This window comes from Malania oleifera, chromosome 8 (genome assembly GCF_029873635.1).
Source record: "Malania oleifera isolate guangnan ecotype guangnan chromosome 8, ASM2987363v1, whole genome shotgun sequence".
NCBI lineage: Eukaryota > Viridiplantae > Streptophyta > Magnoliopsida > Santalales > Ximeniaceae > Malania > Malania oleifera.
Genome location: NC_080424.1, coordinates 27,092,669 through 27,111,447, shown reverse-complemented (window position 1 = coordinate 27,111,447; position 18,779 = coordinate 27,092,669). Strand labels below are relative to the sequence as shown.

The 18,779-nt window shown below is 37.3% G+C and overlaps 1 protein-coding gene across 8 annotated transcripts in view; it reads left to right on the top strand.

The window, feature by feature from the left end:
- Positions 1-18,779, top strand: part of LOC131162383 (general transcription and DNA repair factor IIH subunit TFB4) — a 74,127-nt gene that overhangs the window by 15,867 nt on the left and 39,481 nt on the right. For all 8 annotated transcript variants that reach the window (XM_058118810.1, XM_058118809.1, XM_058118808.1 and 5 more), the window contains exons 7-8: positions 9,073-9,126; positions 9,219-9,287. In XM_058118810.1, coding sequence (XP_057974793.1) covers positions 9,073-9,126; positions 9,219-9,287 — 123 coding nt within the window. The remainder of the gene's footprint in view (positions 1-9,072; positions 9,127-9,218; positions 9,288-18,779) is intronic.

Below are 18,779 nucleotides of genomic sequence, written 5' to 3'. Positions count from 1 at the left end.
GAATCATATATGCATAAAAGAATTTACACATACCATTCAATATTTGATATCAAATGTAAATACAAAATATGATACCAAATGTGATTATGCTTATTTTTTAGAGCCATAGTATTTTCAAGTTAATTTGCTCCCCCTCAGTTATTGACTTATCATTGTCGTATATCTTTTTCTTTTAATCGTTCTTCTCAGTTTAGCCGAGTGTTCTAAGATTTTTAATGATTTATACTTGGCTTTACTTGCTTTGGCTTAGAGGACCAAAAAGTCATAAACAATTCTTCTTTAGGGTCATAAACCTATATTGCTTCTTTTCCTATGGATCTCAATGCTTAGGTTTCTTCTTCTTGGGCGTGCTTCCTAGAATCCTTTAGTGTGAGTTTATATGCTTTGTTATTGTTGTGGATATGACCTTATTATGCATAAATACAAGAAACTAGAAGAAAGTAGAACAAAAAGATGAACACAGCAATATTACACAGTTTGCTATTGTGCCCATGTCGACAGAGCCCGACGAAAATCTCAAAATTGTATTTGGGCTTCAACCCTTGGCTACAAATATATATAGCTCCATGTAAAAATCTTCAAAACACCCCCATATATGTAAACACGGTTCACTCATTAAATGCTGTGGGTTTGGGCCTTCTGCCCTCCATGCAAATCTTCCCCTTACTTAAAACTTTTGGACCGCCCTATGAATATGATCCACAGCTCAACTGCCATCTTGGATATTCCAATTGAGTATAAATCAGATCTGAATCCCTAATTTTCTAGCTTTACTTTTGCATATTGTTAATTTCCCATGCACCCTAAATCGACTTCCCAAATTTCCCCTAGTTGTCCTGCATCAGAAGTTGTGATTTGTCCCTCAGCAATTAGTGAGTCAAAGGTGGTGAGATTATTTGGCTCAACGCCAAGAACTTGGTTTAGAAAGCTTTGCGTATGTTAAATGGCAAAATTATATGTGAAGCAAGTTTTTTTAGTTCCAGGAGTGTGGTCCCCACGTCTGGTCATCACATGCTCTAGTATTCATACATTACTAAAAAATTAGTAGGATGTCAAACAAGTACTTGACCAAAAAGCTTAACACTCCCGTGCATGCTGCTTATCACACATTGAGAGTTAACAAGCTATGGATAACAGCCACTAGGAGAATAACAAAATCCAGCTTGTGATAATTTAGTGGAGACATAAATGCAGGCAATAAGATTGAACCCATGACTTCCTTGCTGTTGAGTAATTGGGTAAAATGGGAGACCTAAACTCAATGATAGTTCTCTTCCTCCATTTATAATATATGTAAGTACAATTGGAATGACCATAATACCCTTACTAATTCACACTTATTACCAACAAAACCCTAACACATAATAATAATAATGCTAAAAGACTAAATAACCATTAACACTCTCTCTAAAGCTGGAGCATATATATCATATGCTCCTAGCTTGTTACAAATGAGTTTCACACAAGCACCTCCCAAGGCTTTATGAACAAATCAACATGGTGAAACTCAGACTTCACATGAGTGGTCGTAATGAGCTTCTGTACAAGTATCTCTCGAATAAAGTGGCAATCAATTCAATGTGCTTTGTCCGTTCATGGAAGACAGGGTTGGAGGCAATATGAATAGTAGCTCGATTATCACACATCAACTCCATAGGCTGAGAATGTGGAAAATCTAGTTCTTTCAACATGTTCTTTAGCCAAACAAGATCATATGTACTCTGACTTAGCACTCGACTTGGCTACCACAGTTTGTTTCTTACTTTTCCAAGACACTAAATTACCACTGACAAAGATACAATACCTGATTGTGGATCTTCGATCGGAAGGTGATCCGACCCAATCTGCATCTGTATATCCCTGAATATGAGTGTGACCTAGATCCTAATATCTCCTTGGTGCACCTCTGAGATATCTCAAAATGCGAATTACTGCATCCTAGTGACCTGTTCTCGGGGAATCGAGAAATTGATTCACAATTCTTGTTGCGAAGGATATATCTGGTCGAGTGACTGTGAGATAATTCAACTTTCCAACAAGTCTCCCATATGAACCTGGGTTAGGCAACAAATCATCCATATTTGACATTAACTTACTGTTGGGATCCTATCAACAGGTTTGGATCCCAACTGCCCCGTCTCATCTAAAAGATCAATAACATACTTCCTCTGTGACAAGACAATTCTCGTATAAGATCTCAATACTTCTATACCCAAGAAGTACTTCAATGGTCCTAAGTCTTTGGTCTAAAACTAATTCCGTAGAAAAAGTTTTGGTCTTGGATGCCACGATTATCATCACTAGTGATCACAATGTCATCCACATATACAATAAGCAAAACACTGTCTAATGGAGTATGACGATAAAATATAGAGTGATCTACTGCACACTGATGAAGGCCAAACTTAGGTACTACAACACTAAAAGGGCCAAGCTATGCTCTTCGAGATTGTTTTAATCCATACAATGACTTCTTGAACTGACATACTAAGCTTCACTCCCCTTGAGCAACAAACCCAGGGGGCTGGTCTGTATATGCCTCCTCATGAAGATCACCATGTAGGAAAGCATTCTTCACATCTAATTGATGTAGAGGCCAATGGCAAGTGGTGGCTAAAGAAATGAACAAACATACTGAGGCAAGTTTAGCAATTAGGGAGAATGTGTCTGAATAATCCAAACCATACACCTGAGTATACCCTTTAGCAACAAGGCTGGCCTTCAGACGAGCCATAAAACCATCAGGATTGACTTTCACATTGTACACCTAGCGACAACCAACCACATACTTATCAAGAGGAAGAGGTACCAAATCTCAAGTATCATTATCATGTAGTGCACGGATCTCTTCAACCATTGCCGTCCTTCACCCAGAATGGGATAGGGCCTCAGAAATAGATCTTGGAAGAGCAACAGAAGATATAGTACTAACAAAACAATAATAAGAGGGTGACAAGAAATCGTGACAAACAAAATTAGCGATATGATGTTGGGTACAAGTGCGTTTACCTTTTCGCACAACTTTTGGAGGATCAACATCATGAGAAATAAGATCATCGGGCGAAGGAACTAGAGGCATAGTAGTAGAAGCTAGAGGAGGCTCTTCCCCCTTGAGTCACCGTGTGTATGGCTGCAAATTGGGATGATTCAAGCGACGATAAGGACTTAAACTGGATGAAGATGTAGGAGGATTGGGCATAGATACTAGGTTTAGATTTGGAAGGCAAGGCAGAGGAAAGGACTCATCAAGGTCAACAAAACTCAAGGAATCAGAGTAATATGGTGTAGACTCAAAAAAGGTGACATCAGCAGAGACAAAGAATTGATGTAAAGTAGGATTATAGCATCGATATCTCTTTTGAGTATAGGAATAGCCCTAAAAAATTCATTTGATAGCATGAGGATCCAACTTATCCATTCCTGGAGATAACTGATGATCAATGGACACAACCAAATATACGAGGAGGAAGGGAGAACAAAGGAGCCTTAGGAAAGATAACTGAATATGGGATTTTACCACGAAGGACAGAGGATGGCATTTATTGATACGGGAGCAAGCTGTGAGCACATCATCACTCCAAAAGACTTTGGGGACATTCACTTGATACAATAGGGTACGAGTGACTTCAAGAATATGTTTGTTGTTTCGCTCTGCAACTCCATTTTATTGTGGAGTGTGGGGACAAGAGATTGATGGATCATACCAGAGTTAGTCTTATAAGTATTGAATTGGGTACTGATGTAGCATTATCACTACAAAGTATACTGACTGGCATATCAAATTGAGTCTTTATTTGGGAACAAAAAGCACAAAAGATATCAAACAACTCGGAATGATCGATCATTAAATATAACCAAGTCATCCTAGAGTAGTCATCAACAAATGTTACAAAGTGCCGAAACCCTAACTCTGATGTCACACGACCAGGACCCCAAATATCAGAATGGACAAGCATGAAAGGACTAACTACCTGTTTGTCGACCCGGGGAGCAAAGGGAACACGATGATGCTTGTCCAATCGACAGGACTCACACTCAAGATTAGACCCAAAACTCAATGTAGGAACTAGCTATTTCAACTTGTCCAAGGATGGATGACCAAGGCGACAATGGATTTGAAGTGGTGTAGTTGCGATTGTGCAGGTAGTGGGTGGAGAAGGCGACTCAAAGTAGTAAAGTCCACGAGCCTCACGTCCTGTGCCAATTGTCCTTCCCATCTTCAGATCCTACATAACTACAGAATCAGGAAGGAATGTGACAGAACAATTTAGTGACTTTGTAAGCTTACTAACAGACATAAGATTAAGGGGAGATTTAGGAACGTGTAAAGCAGAAGAAAGAGAGATAGGATGAGTAGGATTTACTGTTTGTATCACCATAACAGCAATAGTTGACCCATCAGCATGGGTAATTTGAGGGAGGTTTTTAGGATATTGGAGATAAAAAAAGATGTTGGTTTAACCTGTTAGATGGTCAGTAGTAGCATAATCGATAATCCAAGGAATAGTAGGAAGGATACCAGATGACATGCAGAATGTAGGACTACCTTTCTGGGCAAAAGAAGCAATATTATAAGATGCTTGTTGAGACAATTGATACTGTAGAAACCTTGAATACTCCTCCTCTGATATGGTCATAGTACGCGGTTCACTCAAACAAGTGACTAACGAAGGAATCATACTTTTGGGATTTGCAAACGCCATCCCAACATTCACAAACTCAGACCAACGATCATAAGATTAATTGCTGGAACAATCGGAACAACCACGAACAAGCCATAGATAAATCAATACAAGGTTGCCATAACACCAAGAAACTCACACGCAGCCCCAAGAAAGCAACACTCAGCAGTGGAACAATTGGAGAGGTGAACCACCGAAACTCTCATGAACAGATCACCAACAACCTCAGATGCAGCCCCAAGAAAGCAACACTGCCGTAGCCTCAGAGGGAAAAAAAGAAGAAGAAAAGCTTATGAGCACTGCCACTGCCTCAAGAAGGTCACCGATGACCGTTACTAACACCGAACAACAACTAATGAATTACCATGAGTGCATTGTTATGACAAAGGTTGGATGTTGGAGCGAAAACACATGTCCAACATCTTGATATTTTGGAAATTAGAAGTGAATAAAAAAACACAGCAAAGCCCACTGTTTCAGACCCAATAAACTCAATAACAATTGATAAACAGCTTCACAAAGCATCAAACAACCATTCCTTGGGTGCCGCACTGCCACGGACGAGGTGAACAACTCACCAATGGAAATAGCACTGCCACAGCCTCACAACTGAACATTTGAATGCTGCCAACAACAACAACAAAACCAAGCCTTAATCCCACTAAGTGGGGTTGGCCATATGAATCCTTTTCCGCCAATTTATGTAATTATGGACCATTTCTTTTGATAGATTCAAGGATATTAAATCCTTACTCACTATCTCCTCCTAAGTTATTTTAGGTCTACCCCTACCCCTTCTACTGCCCCCGTAGTAACTAAGTCACTCTTCCTCACAGGTGTCCTATGTGGCCTATGTTGCAAGTGTCCATACCATCTGTGTCGTCCCTCCCTTATCTTATTTTCTATAGGAGCTACACCTAGCTTATAATGAATATGTTCATTTCTTAATTTATCTTTCAATGTTATACCACTCATCCATCTAAGCATTCTCATCTTGACAACTTTTACTTTTTGGATATTATGTTTCTTCGTCGCCCAACATTCCGATCCATATAGCATAACTGGTCTTATAGCTGTCCAATAAAACTTTCCTTTTAATTTTAAGGGTATTCTACGATCACAGATCACACTTGAAGCACTTCTCCATTTTACCCAACCTGCTTTAACTCTATGCATTACATTATCTTCAATTTCTCCTTTAGCTTGCATAATAGATCCAAGGTATCGAAATCTACAAGTGCTATTTATTTCTTCATCATCAAGTTTAACTTTGTCTCTAATATTCCTCCTATCATTACTAAAATTAAAATTCATATATTCTGTCTTATTTCTACTTACCCTAAACCTCTATATTCCAAAGCTTCTCTCCCTAATTCTAACTCAGCCTCTACTCAGTCCATAGTTTCGTCAATTAATAAAATATCATCTGTAAACAACATATACCATGGAACCTCCTTTTGAATACTCTTAGTCAGTTGGTCTATCACTAAAGCAAAAAGATAAGGACTCAAAGCAGATCCTTAATGTACACCTATGGTAATTGGAAATTCTCTAGTTTCTCCATCTATAGTCCTTACACTAGTCATTACTCCATCGTATATATCCTTAATGACATCGATATACCTAATATATACACCCTTTTTTTCTAAAACCCACCATAGAACTTCCTTAGGTATCCTATCATATGCTTTCTCAAGGTCAATAAATATCATATGCAAGTCCCTCTTCTTATCCCTAAACATTTCCATTAATCTTTTTAAAAGATAAATAGCTTCTGTGGTTGATCTCCCAGGCATAAAACCAAATTGATTTTCTGAGATCTTCGTTTCAAACCTTAATCTTTGTTCAACTACCTTTTCCTATAGTTTCATTATATGACTCATAAGTTTAATTCCACGATAGTTATTACAATTTTGAATATCTCCTTTATTTTTGTATATAGGTATTAAAGTGCTTTTCCTCCATTCATCTGACATTTTCTTAGTTTTTACAATTGTATTAAATAAATTAGTTAACCATATAATTCCGTTATCACCTAAACTTTTCCAAACTTCAATTGAGATGTTATCTGGTCCTATAGCTTTCCTATTTTTCATCTTTTTAAGTGCAAACTTAACTTCGTTAACTCTAATTTTGCGAATAAATTTATATTTTTAGTCTTTTCCTCATTTGACAATTCTAAGTTTAAGCCTTCTATTTGGTTTTCATTAAACAACTTACTAAAGTAACTTTGCCATCTTTCTTTAATGTCTCCGTCCTTAACCAAGACAATATCATCCTCACTTTTTATATATTTTACATTTCCTAAGTCCTTACTCTTCTTTTTTCTAGCTTTAGCAAGTTTAAATATATCTCGTTCCCCTTCTTTTGTACCTAATCTATTATACAAACTATTAAATGATCTATATTTAGCTTCACTAACGGTCTTTTTTGCATATTTTTTTGCCTCCTTATATTTTTCAAAGTTATCTCTATTTCTACATTTTTGTGACGTTTTGTACCAAATTCTTTTTGTCTTTATGATTTTTTGTATATCTTTATCCCACCACCAACTCTCTTTGCTATTCGAGAATCTTTCCCTTGATTCACCTAAAATCTCTTTTGCTATCTTTTTAATAGAGCTAGCTAATCTATTCCAAAGAGTATTTGTATCTATCCCATCCTCTATGGTCCAATCCCCATCTTTAATCATTTCATCTTTAAATTTTATTATATTTTCTCCTTTTAGGTTCCACCATCTAGTTCTCTTACACTGGTTTATTTTATTTTTTTTCTTCCATTTTTTAATACACATATCTAACACTAAGACTCTATGTTGTGTGGTTAGGCTTTCACTTGGAATAACTTTACAATCCTTGCATGATAAACGATCTACCCCCCTAGTTAAAAAAAAATCTATTTGACTTCTATTTTGTCCACTTTTAAAGGTTATTAAGTGTTCTTCTCTCTTCTTAAAGCATTTATTCATTATACTAAAATCATATGATATAGCGAAGTCAAAGATCATCTCCCCAGATTCATTTTTTTCTCCATATCCATATCCCCTATGTATCCTCTCATAATTTTTATTATCTCTTTCAACGTGTCTATTCAGATCTCCTCCTATAGATATTTTCTCAGTCCCTGGTATGCCTTGTATAATAATACTACCCATATCTTCCCTAAATTGTCTCTTAAGATTTTCTGCTAAGCCAACTTGAGGAGCATAAACACTAATGATATTTATTATCTCGTCCTTAAACCATCTAGATTTTTATAATTCTATCCCCTACTCTAGTTACAACCACAATGCTATCTTTTAAGTTTTTGTCTATAATAATGCCTACTCCATTCTTATGTTTTTCTTTTCTAGTGTACGGAAGTTTAAATCCTGATTTATCAATTTCTCTAACTTTCTCCCCCACCCACTTAGTTTCTGAAAGGCAAATTATATTAATTCTTCTTCTGATCATTGTATCCACAATTTCCATGCTTTTACCCGTAACTGTCCCTATATTCCAAGTTGCTAATCTAATCATAGTTTTCTGAACTAACGTCTTTACCTGCCCACGTCCAGAATAAAGCAGGAACCCTTGCATATTTGACATCGTACCCGGGTGCCGACACGGTGTGTCGCTTCGGGGCGACGACCTAGCCTACCAAAAATCTCACAAAGAAGCCTTTACAAGCCTTGAAAAGACATTAACGGAATGCTATGTGTGCATAGTCGGAAAAGGTTGAATTTTTGATCAAAAAACTGACCTAACAGCTTGATAATATGGTCTAGATAAGGAATCAGAGCATGGCAGAGGGGGAAAAAAAAAGAAGAAAAAGGTGGCTGGAAATTTACTCATGCGCCAGCGCTTGGGGTTGGCCCTGCCGGCATTTGGTCGGCGCATTGGGGTGGGGGGGCTCTGGCGATGAGGTTTCATGGGGTGAGTCGTCGGGAGGGTCTGTTTATGAGTGTATGGTTGGTTTTGTGAAATAATATGGGATAGAGGTGAATCTAGGAAGGACAGCCACGGGAATGGTGTTTTCCGGCGACAGCTGAGGAGAGAGGGTTTAGTTTGGATCACGCTCTGATACCATGTTGAGTAATTGGGTAAAATGGAAGACCTAAATTCAATGATAGGTCTCTAAGTACAATGGGAATGACCATAATATCCTTACTAACTCACACTTATTACCAACAAAACTTTAACACATAATAATAATAATGCTAAAAGACTAAATAACCATTAACACATGCAACTATGGCTCAAATATAATGTTAAATCATTACTTAACTGAGCTGAAGCTGGTGGATAAGACTTGTTTTGTTACTTATTCTACATCACTGCATTATTCATGTCTGCACAACTTGTTGAATCAAATTTGTGAACAGTCTATTATATTTTTATATCTATTGCAGGTCCCTATAGACTCTTGTGTTATAGGCGCCCAGCATTCTGCCTTTTTGCAACAGGTGTTGTATATATTACTCCTGCAAACAATTTGACACTTCATTAACTTGAGCGCTCAGATGTATTTACTGACTCTATCTGATGCCTAGTATAGGCTTCGTACATAACAGGTGGTGTGTATTTAAAGCCCCAGCTATTGGATGGCCTGTTTCAATATCTCACGGTAATTCTTTAACTTGATCAATCAGTATGGAGTATAATCTTAAATTTGCAAGTTGCTATGGATTGAACTTGTCAATGGTTTGTTTGTATGGATATCTAAAGATCCAAATATCATGTACTGTGCTTAGCTGCTGCTTAGAAGGTAGCATAGTTTTAAGTTAGTGTTAATTTGTTGGGAATGTAATATGAAATTATTAGTGAATCTTCCTATGTCATTTGAGAGTTCATCATTTCATTGCTACTGTTAACTCCTGTAATTTGGAGAAGTGTATAAATTGTTTGAAAACATTCAAGTGAATTTTGAACAGACAGGACACTATGGACTTACAAGCTTGAGATATTAGACAGATACATGGTTTCAAAGACACCTGATATGGCTTCTGTTGATTTTACAACATGCCAAACTCAGGTTGGCCCTATGCAGTGATGAATTGAGCAAGTCTTGTCTCAAAACAGACATTCTATTGACTGAAATTTAAGTTCAAGGGTGCTTCTGAACTCCCATCAGGTGAATCCAAGTCAGCACTAGAAAGAGATTGTGTCTCACTTATTCTTGTAGGGAAGGAAATATCTTAATCCATGTTGACTAAGCAATGGAGCATCCAAACAAGCATGTTTATGTGCTTTGTAAATCTTTTGTTGTAATTTCTAAAATTTCTTTAGGATTATTTTTTTTTGGATAAAAGAATAGTATATTCTAGATTCTGGGGAAACATTAGTAAGGGAAGTAGTATTGAACAAGCTTAGGATTCTAAAATTAGTTATTTGTTTTCCAAGCATAGTTTTAAAACCTGGACCAGACTGCTTGCTTCGACCAGGTCAGACCAGAATCAGGCATATTGGCATGCTGGGTTATGCTGCTAAACCAAAAAGGTCTGGTGACCCTGCCCCTTAAAAGGAGATCGAGGCTGAAGATCTCCCCTTCTTGGCACTTTTTCTCACTGTCGTCGTCACTATCTCTATGCTGGAGTGTAGCCTTAAAGTCGCTTCGCTGGTCAGCGCTGTGCTCCTTTCACTGGCTTCTCACAATTAGTGGCGTACTCGGTTTTTTTTGGTTCGATTTTTCCCAAAACCGAACACCGAACCCTATCGGTTCTCATATTTGAAAACCGTTACTGAACTGTAAACCGATGGTTCGGTTTAAATAAATAGTGGTTCTTTGGTCTGGTTTTTGGTTAGCAACCGAACTGAACCTCCCCCAAATTTTATGATTTCAGGCCCACTGGGCTTTAATTTGAGCAGGCCAAGCATAAGAATCATTTTTCATGCAGCCCAAGTGGAATGCAGAATGAGGGGGAGAGGAGGTATGACTTTATAGGTGGACAAGGTTCCCTCAAAAGTAATGGCCAGCTGATGTGGGACGTGGGAATCAAGGGGAATGTGAAGGTTGAAGGCTGGGACTGGGTCACTGGGCAATGGCTAGGCTTGGGAGGTGGGGGGTGGGTGGCTGGGCGGGTGGTTATGTGTGTCAGTGTGTGTGTGAGTGAGAGTGAGGGGTTCATCCCACATTGGTAATACATGGGAGAAAATTTGTCATCCTTAGCATAAAGGGTTCTAATCCCTCCAACTTTTTTTTGCCATAATTAAATATTTGTATGTATTATTATAATGAATAAAATTTATTAAATAATTGTGGGTAGTAAAATTAAAAACTAAGAATTATAACTTGGCCAAAATATTTTAGATAAATGCATAATTCTGTTTTTTTTTTTGTTTTTTTCAGTTTGGTTTTTGTGTATAACCAAAATCGAAACCGAAATCAATTTTTTAAAATTGGAAAACTGAAATCAAATATCAAAATCGAAAAACTGTACCGTAATGTTAAATGGTTCTGTTTCAATCCGGTTTTTGGTTTTTCGGTAATTTTTGTACACCCCTACCCTCAATACAACTCCATTGTCACCTCTTGAGTCCTTGGCCTGCCCTTGGAACCCACCTCCAGGCGCAGGATATACGGAACCCAGTGTTTCAGGCCCTTCTCTTGACAAGCTCCTTCAGTCAGAAGCAGAAGGCATCAAAATCTGACGTCGCTTTGATCGAGAACTGGTTATTCGCCACATGCCATTGCCACATGCTAAAGCCACCTCGCCATCGCCACATGCCAAAGTGACATCGCCATCGCCACTTCTAAGCTACCTACCTCTCTCTCTCTCTCTGAAATTCTTCAATCTAATATTTGCCCTGTTCTCTTGATCTCTTCGATTTCTCTTTGGTTTCTCTTGTGAACTCTGGTTTTGATTTTTTTTTATCTGATCTACCTGTTAGATCTTAAACTTTGGAATTCTGCTAGATCCTTCTAAAGATTCTGGTCCCTAGTATCTGCCTTTTTATATCTCGAGCTTTGCAAATGTTTGGAAGGGTTTATTTTTCAGACGGACAACCTAGTGTTTATGGACTGGTGTTATAAGATTGGGGTATTATACCTAGGTTAAGATTTCTCTTTTCTAGTTAACGGGCGTAGGTTTAGATAGTTGGATTTTATGGGTAAGTTGGGAAGGGATCGTAGGTTAGGGTTTTTGTCAATATAATAGATGAGCTTGTTTTGATCTTGATATGCATACAATATTGCTCACATACACATTAGAAAACACACATGCTCATACTCTCATTTGTAAAAGTCATTCATGCATTACTTTATTCATATCACAAGCTAATTCATTCTGATTTTTACAAGCCGTTCGCTTAGATCTAAAATTCCACGGAACACATATTTACCCCTCACTCAGATCTTCAAAATAACTTGCGAACCAAACATTTTGATTCCAGGAATATTATGATTTCTTGTTAAACATATGCATTTTTTAATGACATTCTATTTTCAAGAACAACTTGATTTCATTCTGATTTCAAGTTAGAGCATCCGGACCTTATGTAGTTCAGTATATGCACTAGTCATTTTCCCTCCCTAGATCTTCGAAAACAGAAATATATGCATATGTTTCTTTTATAATTTTCAATAAAGTGCTACAGAAATTATTTACTGAATTTTATTGATCAACAATCATTAGATACATGCACTCCACCTGTGTAGCACTAATTGCCCCAAATATTTCTATGTACAATCGGCCGCAAGTCCGGATAAAGGAACAAGGTTGTGTTAGGTAGTTGACAACCAGCGTAAAACTTGTCAAATTTGTATGATATGATTCCTTAACAAATATTCACAGGACATCTGCTTCGTGCAACGCATTGCACTTATAACAGCTGGGTGTAGCAAGAAATGGACAAAGGTGGGCTAGGCCGGTCATTCTAAACAGGAGAGGTTTATGAAGTTAGTACAAGAAACTAGGTTTAGTTTAGCAACTTGGAATAGGGACATTTACAGGCAAAATCATGGAGATAGTGGACACAATGATCAGAAGAAAAATTAACATAATCTGCCTTCAAGAGACTAAATTGTTAGGGGGAGTAAGCTAGAGAAATTGAAAAATCAGGATTTAAACTTTGGTACATCAGCAAAGAAAAAACACAAAAATGGGGTGGGAATCATTCCTAAAAGATAATGTGGTAGATGTTAAAAGAAGAGGGGATAGGATCATAAAAATCAAGATTGTCCTAGGCCTAGAGATAATAAATGCCATTAGTCCATATGTTCCCCAACTGGGCTTAGCAGAAAGCTTTAAAAGACAATTTTGGATAAATATGGATAGTATATACAAGGGATACCCAGGTATGAAAAAAAAACATTCATAGGAGCTAACTTGAATGGACACATTGGAAAGAAAAATAAAGGTTATGATAGGATACATGGAGGCCATGGATATGAAGATAAAAATGGGGGTGATATGATTGTAGATTTTTCCATGTCCTACAGTTTGGTTATTATGAATACTTGCTTTAAGAAAAGAGAAGAGCACTTGATAACCTTCTAGAGTGGACAAAATAAAAGCCAAATAGATTTTTTCTTAACTAGGAGGGGGATCATTTATCATGTAAGGATTGTAAAGTTATCTCAGGTGAAAGTTAGACTTGCACAACATGGAGTTCTAGTATTTTATATATATAAATATATATATATATATTTAATAATGAGAGAGAAAGAGCAACATAAATCAATCCAAGAGGATTAGGTGGTGGAGGCTGAAGGGAGAAAATTTTGTAAAATTTAAAGATAAAATTATCAAAGAGAGTGATTGGACAATGGAGGATGAGGTTGATGCGAACTCTGTGGAATAGGAAGGCTAGCTCTATTAAAACGATGACAAAAGTGATTTTAGGTAAATCTAAAGGAAGATTCTTGGATAGTAAAGGAAGTAGGTGGTGGGATCAAGATATCCAAAAAGTCGTAAAGACAAAAAGAATTTGGTATAAAGCATGGTAAAATTGTAAAAACATAAAAAACCTTGAAAAGTATAACTAGGCAAGAAAAGATGCAAAAAAGGTCCTAAGTGAAGTTAAACATGGAGCTTATGATAACTTATGTGCTAGACTAGATACAAAGAAGGGGAAAGAGACATATATTAACTTGCTAGAGTTAGAGAAAGAAAGTGCAAATATTTAGGTAATGTAAAATATATAAAAATGAGAACTATAATGTTTTGGTTAAAGAAGAAGACAAAAAAAGAGAGGTGGCAAGGATACTCTAAAAAGTTTTTTTTTTATTGAAAACCAAATTGAAAGCTTGAACATAGAAGTGACAAATGAGGAAAAGATAAAAAATATGAGATTTTACTCATGAAATAAATAATTCCTTTTAAAACAAAAATAAATCTAGATCTTTTTCAGTATTCAAGTACAAAGTAGACATTGCAGCCTCCAAAAGTTCCATAAGATAAAGTTTTCTTCATTATGTGTTTTGGAAATCTAGTTTCCTAGGAATTTCCACTTATGTAAGTCTTTGTCTTGGAAAAAGCTTTTGAAGTTGTTATAAAGACAGTTTATGAGTTAAGTTGCCGAGTTCTTAGAACTTTCAATTCAATGTATAGATTGCTTCAATTTTGTGCTGCAAATAGATTGAAAATAAATAACATGAGCAATTTCGATGAAAAATAACATCAGGAAAGAATGAAGATGTGTCTCTTTCTCTTGTGAAATAACTCTCTTATTCTCACACAAACTCGATCATGGCTATGCAGCCATAGATGTTAAGGCATTCAGTGCAGATCGAAGGTAAATCGTTTGATCTGAGTTTGGAGGAGGGGGAGACTCCTTTGTTGTGCGTGCTTGAGAACATCTCTCGAAATAGGTGGGTCAATCTTTCAAAGGAGGCAGCTTCTTGGGTTGCCGATAGCTTATCAACTTTTGTTTGGCTGGAAAGGAAATCCAGAAGCGCTTCTAAGGGACATCTTTGTTGCTGGATTGCAACTAGGTAGATGAGAGTGGGGAAGTTTTGGGAGCTAGGGATGAGGGGGAAAGGGAAGGCCTTTTTTGGTGTTTATTCCTAGAGGTGTAAATGCAATTGGATTGTGAAGGTTCGTGAATGAGTTCTGTGAGTTCGTGAAGGAGTTTCGTCATGATCTTAAAGGAGAAAGCGTAACATGTTCTTTAGCTCCTAGATTGTGGAGTCAGGTGGTGTTGGAAGGGAAGTTAGGAGAAGACTGCCTAAGTTGTATAAAATCAGAGTAATTATGTCTTTGGTGTGGGGGAGATTCGCGATTGAAGGAATCTGGAGTGACGGCTCCAGATAACATTGCTGCTTGTCCGAAGGAGAGCATCTATAAGGTGAGAGTGCATAGGGTTCTGGTTGTTGCTGCGAGTGTCAAGAGGCGGCTAGTGTTGCAATCGGGAAGAGAGGGTATGGAGGTTGGCCCGGAACATTTGGTTCTCATCTTGGATTTGGGCCAGCTATGTGAGAAAAGGTGGGGCTTCTTTCTTAACAAATTTGGGCCATTTAATAGAACATGGATTATGTCTAAAAATTAATGCTATGGGCCTTTCTTTGGTTTCAAAGTAGGGTTCTCCTCAGTAGGGGATTTTTTAGTTGGGTCTTGCCTCTCAGAAAGGCCCACTGCAAGGTTATGGGCGACCAGGCCCTTCGCATGTCTGACCGTCATTGAACAGGATCACTTACCTGGCCAAAATTCACAGAAGCCAGATAAGGGGGAGGTGGATATTCAGACAGTTAATGAAATCCAAATCCCCTCTTTAGTTCTTCAAGAAAAACACACAACTGATCTTCATTCAGTGTGTAATCAGGACAATTTTAGCTTGGTTTCGAAAACAGTTCGGGAATATAATGATGATAATAACAAAAGTGTCAGATTGGTTGTTGACTTTGGTTTTGCAGAGAGTAACCAGGAGTAATAGAAAAAAAGAAGTTGGTTTGGGTACAAAACCTGATGTTCCAGGTTTTGAAGGCTGGTGTGATTGGTGCAAAAAATGAGGAAATTATATGAAGCGATGGGAGCATTTCTGTGAGATAAGGCCTAAGATTTGAAGGAGACATTCTGTTGGTGAGTTGAGTATCGTGGAAGATGCACTTGCGAAGATGAAGGATATAGGAAGTGGGGGAGATTTTCCAGATAATGATAGTTATGTCGTAGCCACATAAGTGAGTTTGATTGTGATTATGGTTTGCTGTTGGATGAGATTCGGGAACAATATGGATATGTTTCTGATTCCTGTGATGATCTCAGGGACCTATCAAATGTTCCTTTTTCTTAAAATAATGGGTTGGATTATAAACTGCAGTGCAATGATGGAATTTACCTAAACCAGTGGAGGTGAATTCTAGGAAGGATTTAGAAGCCCAAGAGATAATGGATAAACTTGATTTAAAAATGTGTGTTGCTGGAGGAACAGAAGTGCACTTTGTTGGGGGCAAGTACAAAGTGAAGAAGGGTTGGAGGGACCTAGCAAATTTAAGTGCTTAGTGAATTATGATGGAAAGGGATTGAAAAGGGGATTCCTTGGTTAATGTTCTTTTTTGTTTGTTGTTTTTTTTTTTTTTTTCAGGTGGACTTCTTGTTCCCTTAGATTGTAAATTTTTTTTTTTCTCAATCTAATATTCCTTATTTTGTTATGAAAAATAGATAAATAACACTAGCAATTCAGCCTCCATTTGGCAGAACTTAAAAGAAAAGAAGTGGTTATAGCACTTACCACTTAAAATAAGTGTTTGTGCAACAGTTCTTGAGCAAGAGGAAGTTATTGTTGATGTCTTTGATTTGATGTTGATATATTAGTGGTCCAGTGGAGAAGATGGGGATTTTACCCTTGCTTCACAATTTTGTGCAACAAAGAGATAAAAATAAGAAACTTTAGCTTGGTGCTTCTAAATGGGGAAGTTATTTCAGGTTTTTTTAATTTCGTGTTGATATGTTTGGTAGCCGAGGGTGAATATTAGGATTATAATTATGATTGCAGTTTTTAATTGCGGTGATCGCAGCATAGAGTTTACATATTAGAAGTACTTGAGCTCCCCTGAATTCTCTCTCTCTCTCTGACCAGGAAAGGTGTAAGCTGCTATCATCTGTCTTTAATCCATAAATACCATGCTTTACAATTTTATGCAACAAATAAATAAAAAATAGGAAACTTTAGCAATTTAGTGCTCCTATTAGAGGGAGTGGCCTCTTTACTTATTTGTGTCTTCCTTTAGGTGGTAGTCCCAACTCTTCTACTTTTTGGAGTCCAATGGCAGAGATAGTGGGGAGCAGACTAGTAAGTTGAAAGAGAGCATATTTATCTTTAATGGGCCGCATTACTCTCATTAGTGATCATCTCGTTAGTAGGAAGAAGGTTGGAAGACCTAAGACTAAAGGGGGGTTGGGCCTAGGGAATTTGGGGTCTAAAAATATCTTGCTAGTCAGAAAGTGGTTATGGAACTTCCCATTTAAGGTTGGTTCCTTATGGTGCATGGTTATGAAAAGTATGGTTTGCACCGGAATGGTTGGGATACTAAAGGGAGTGGTAATGTTTGTTCTGCAAGCCCTTTGGAAGTTTATTTCCCAGTTTGCTCACTTCTTTTATCCTCTGCCCATTTCCATGTTGGGAATGGGAGTCTTATTTGGTTCTGGGAGGATGTTTGGATTGGTGAGGTCTCGCAGGAGTCTTTGGTCCCCCACTTTTTTAGATTGTCTACCTTGCACAATGCACCGAATTAATGCTTTCTATTCTTTTGTGGGGGATTCTCTCTCTTTCTCTCTCTCTCTCTCTCTCTCTCTCTCTCTCTCTTGCGTTTTTACTTTTTAAGGAATCTAAATGAGAGAGAGATTGATGATTTAAATGTTTTGTTGAGAGTGTTGGAATCATTTATACATTGAATGTAGAGGGATTCAAGGTCTTGGTTCCGGGATTCGTCTGGCTCTTTCTCTAAAAAATCCTTCCTTTCCCAGTTGCTGAAAATTCTGAATCCTTATTATTTTCCCCTGACCATTTTTATCTAGAAGGCTAAGGTTCCTCCGAAAATCAGGGCTTTTATGTGGACTGTGGCTCTTAATAGGCTTCATACCAATGATTTGCTGCAGGTGAGAAGGCCTTTCAAGGCTGTCAGTCCTGATATTTGTATTATGTGTATAGAGGCAAGTGAAACTAGCGATCACTTGTTCCTTCATTATCGAATGGCCAAGCAGCTTTGGGCTAATCTTTCCTCGGTTTTTGATGAAACTTTGGTGATGCCACAGACTGTTGAAGCTTTTTTGAGGGTGTGATACACAGGGTCTAGGAGGAGTAAGAAAGGAATAGTCCTTTGGAGATATGCGGTTTTTGTGCTGTTTTGGACTCTGTGGATTGAAAGAAAAGAAAGGATTTTTAAAAACAAATTAAATGCCTCACCTGTTCTTTGGTGAAGAGTTATTTTTTTGGTTTCTTTTTGGGCTCATTCTTTGGATATTTTTTAGGAATATTTTTGTTAGACATTCAGCAGGATTGGAAAGCGCTCTCATGTAATTGCACCTGTTTAATTTTTTTTATTTTATTTTTTAAATTTTTATATAATTACTTATCCTTCACCCCTTGTATTTTTATTTTCCTTTCTCTCATTGAACTTTTTCTATCAAAAAAAATTTGCCGGAGTTGTTTTGGGTTCTTTGATATGCTGTTCATATGTTACGAGTTGCAGTTTTTAATTGCTGTAATCACAATGTTTTACATATTCGTGTAGCTCTTGAGCTCCCTTGACATCTGGCATACTTTCATCATTCCCAAATGTATTTTGGTATTATATCTTGAGTGTTGTGTTTTGTTTGAAAAACTTATTTTAGGCAAGTTTTTTCTCCAGAATAAGAAAAATAATAGTGTTTATGGATGAAGTTAGGGTAAAATCAGCTCAACTTCGGTGTTTTTAAGCTGATAGCATCCCACCCCCTTGAGGTTTTAAAAATAACACTAAATCCCCTATTATGGTTTGTTGGTCGACAGAATGTAACAAACATTTATGTTTACAAATTTTCCATTATGCTAAAACATCATTATATTTCCTAACTTGTTCATCCTTGCTTCATTTTCTCTTCCCCTTCCCTGCTTGTCCATTTCTCTCTGTCATCCTTGCTCCTGCAAAGAGTGTTTGAGCTGCAGTGCTCCACTCAAGACTCTTTCTTGTTTAAAACCTCTA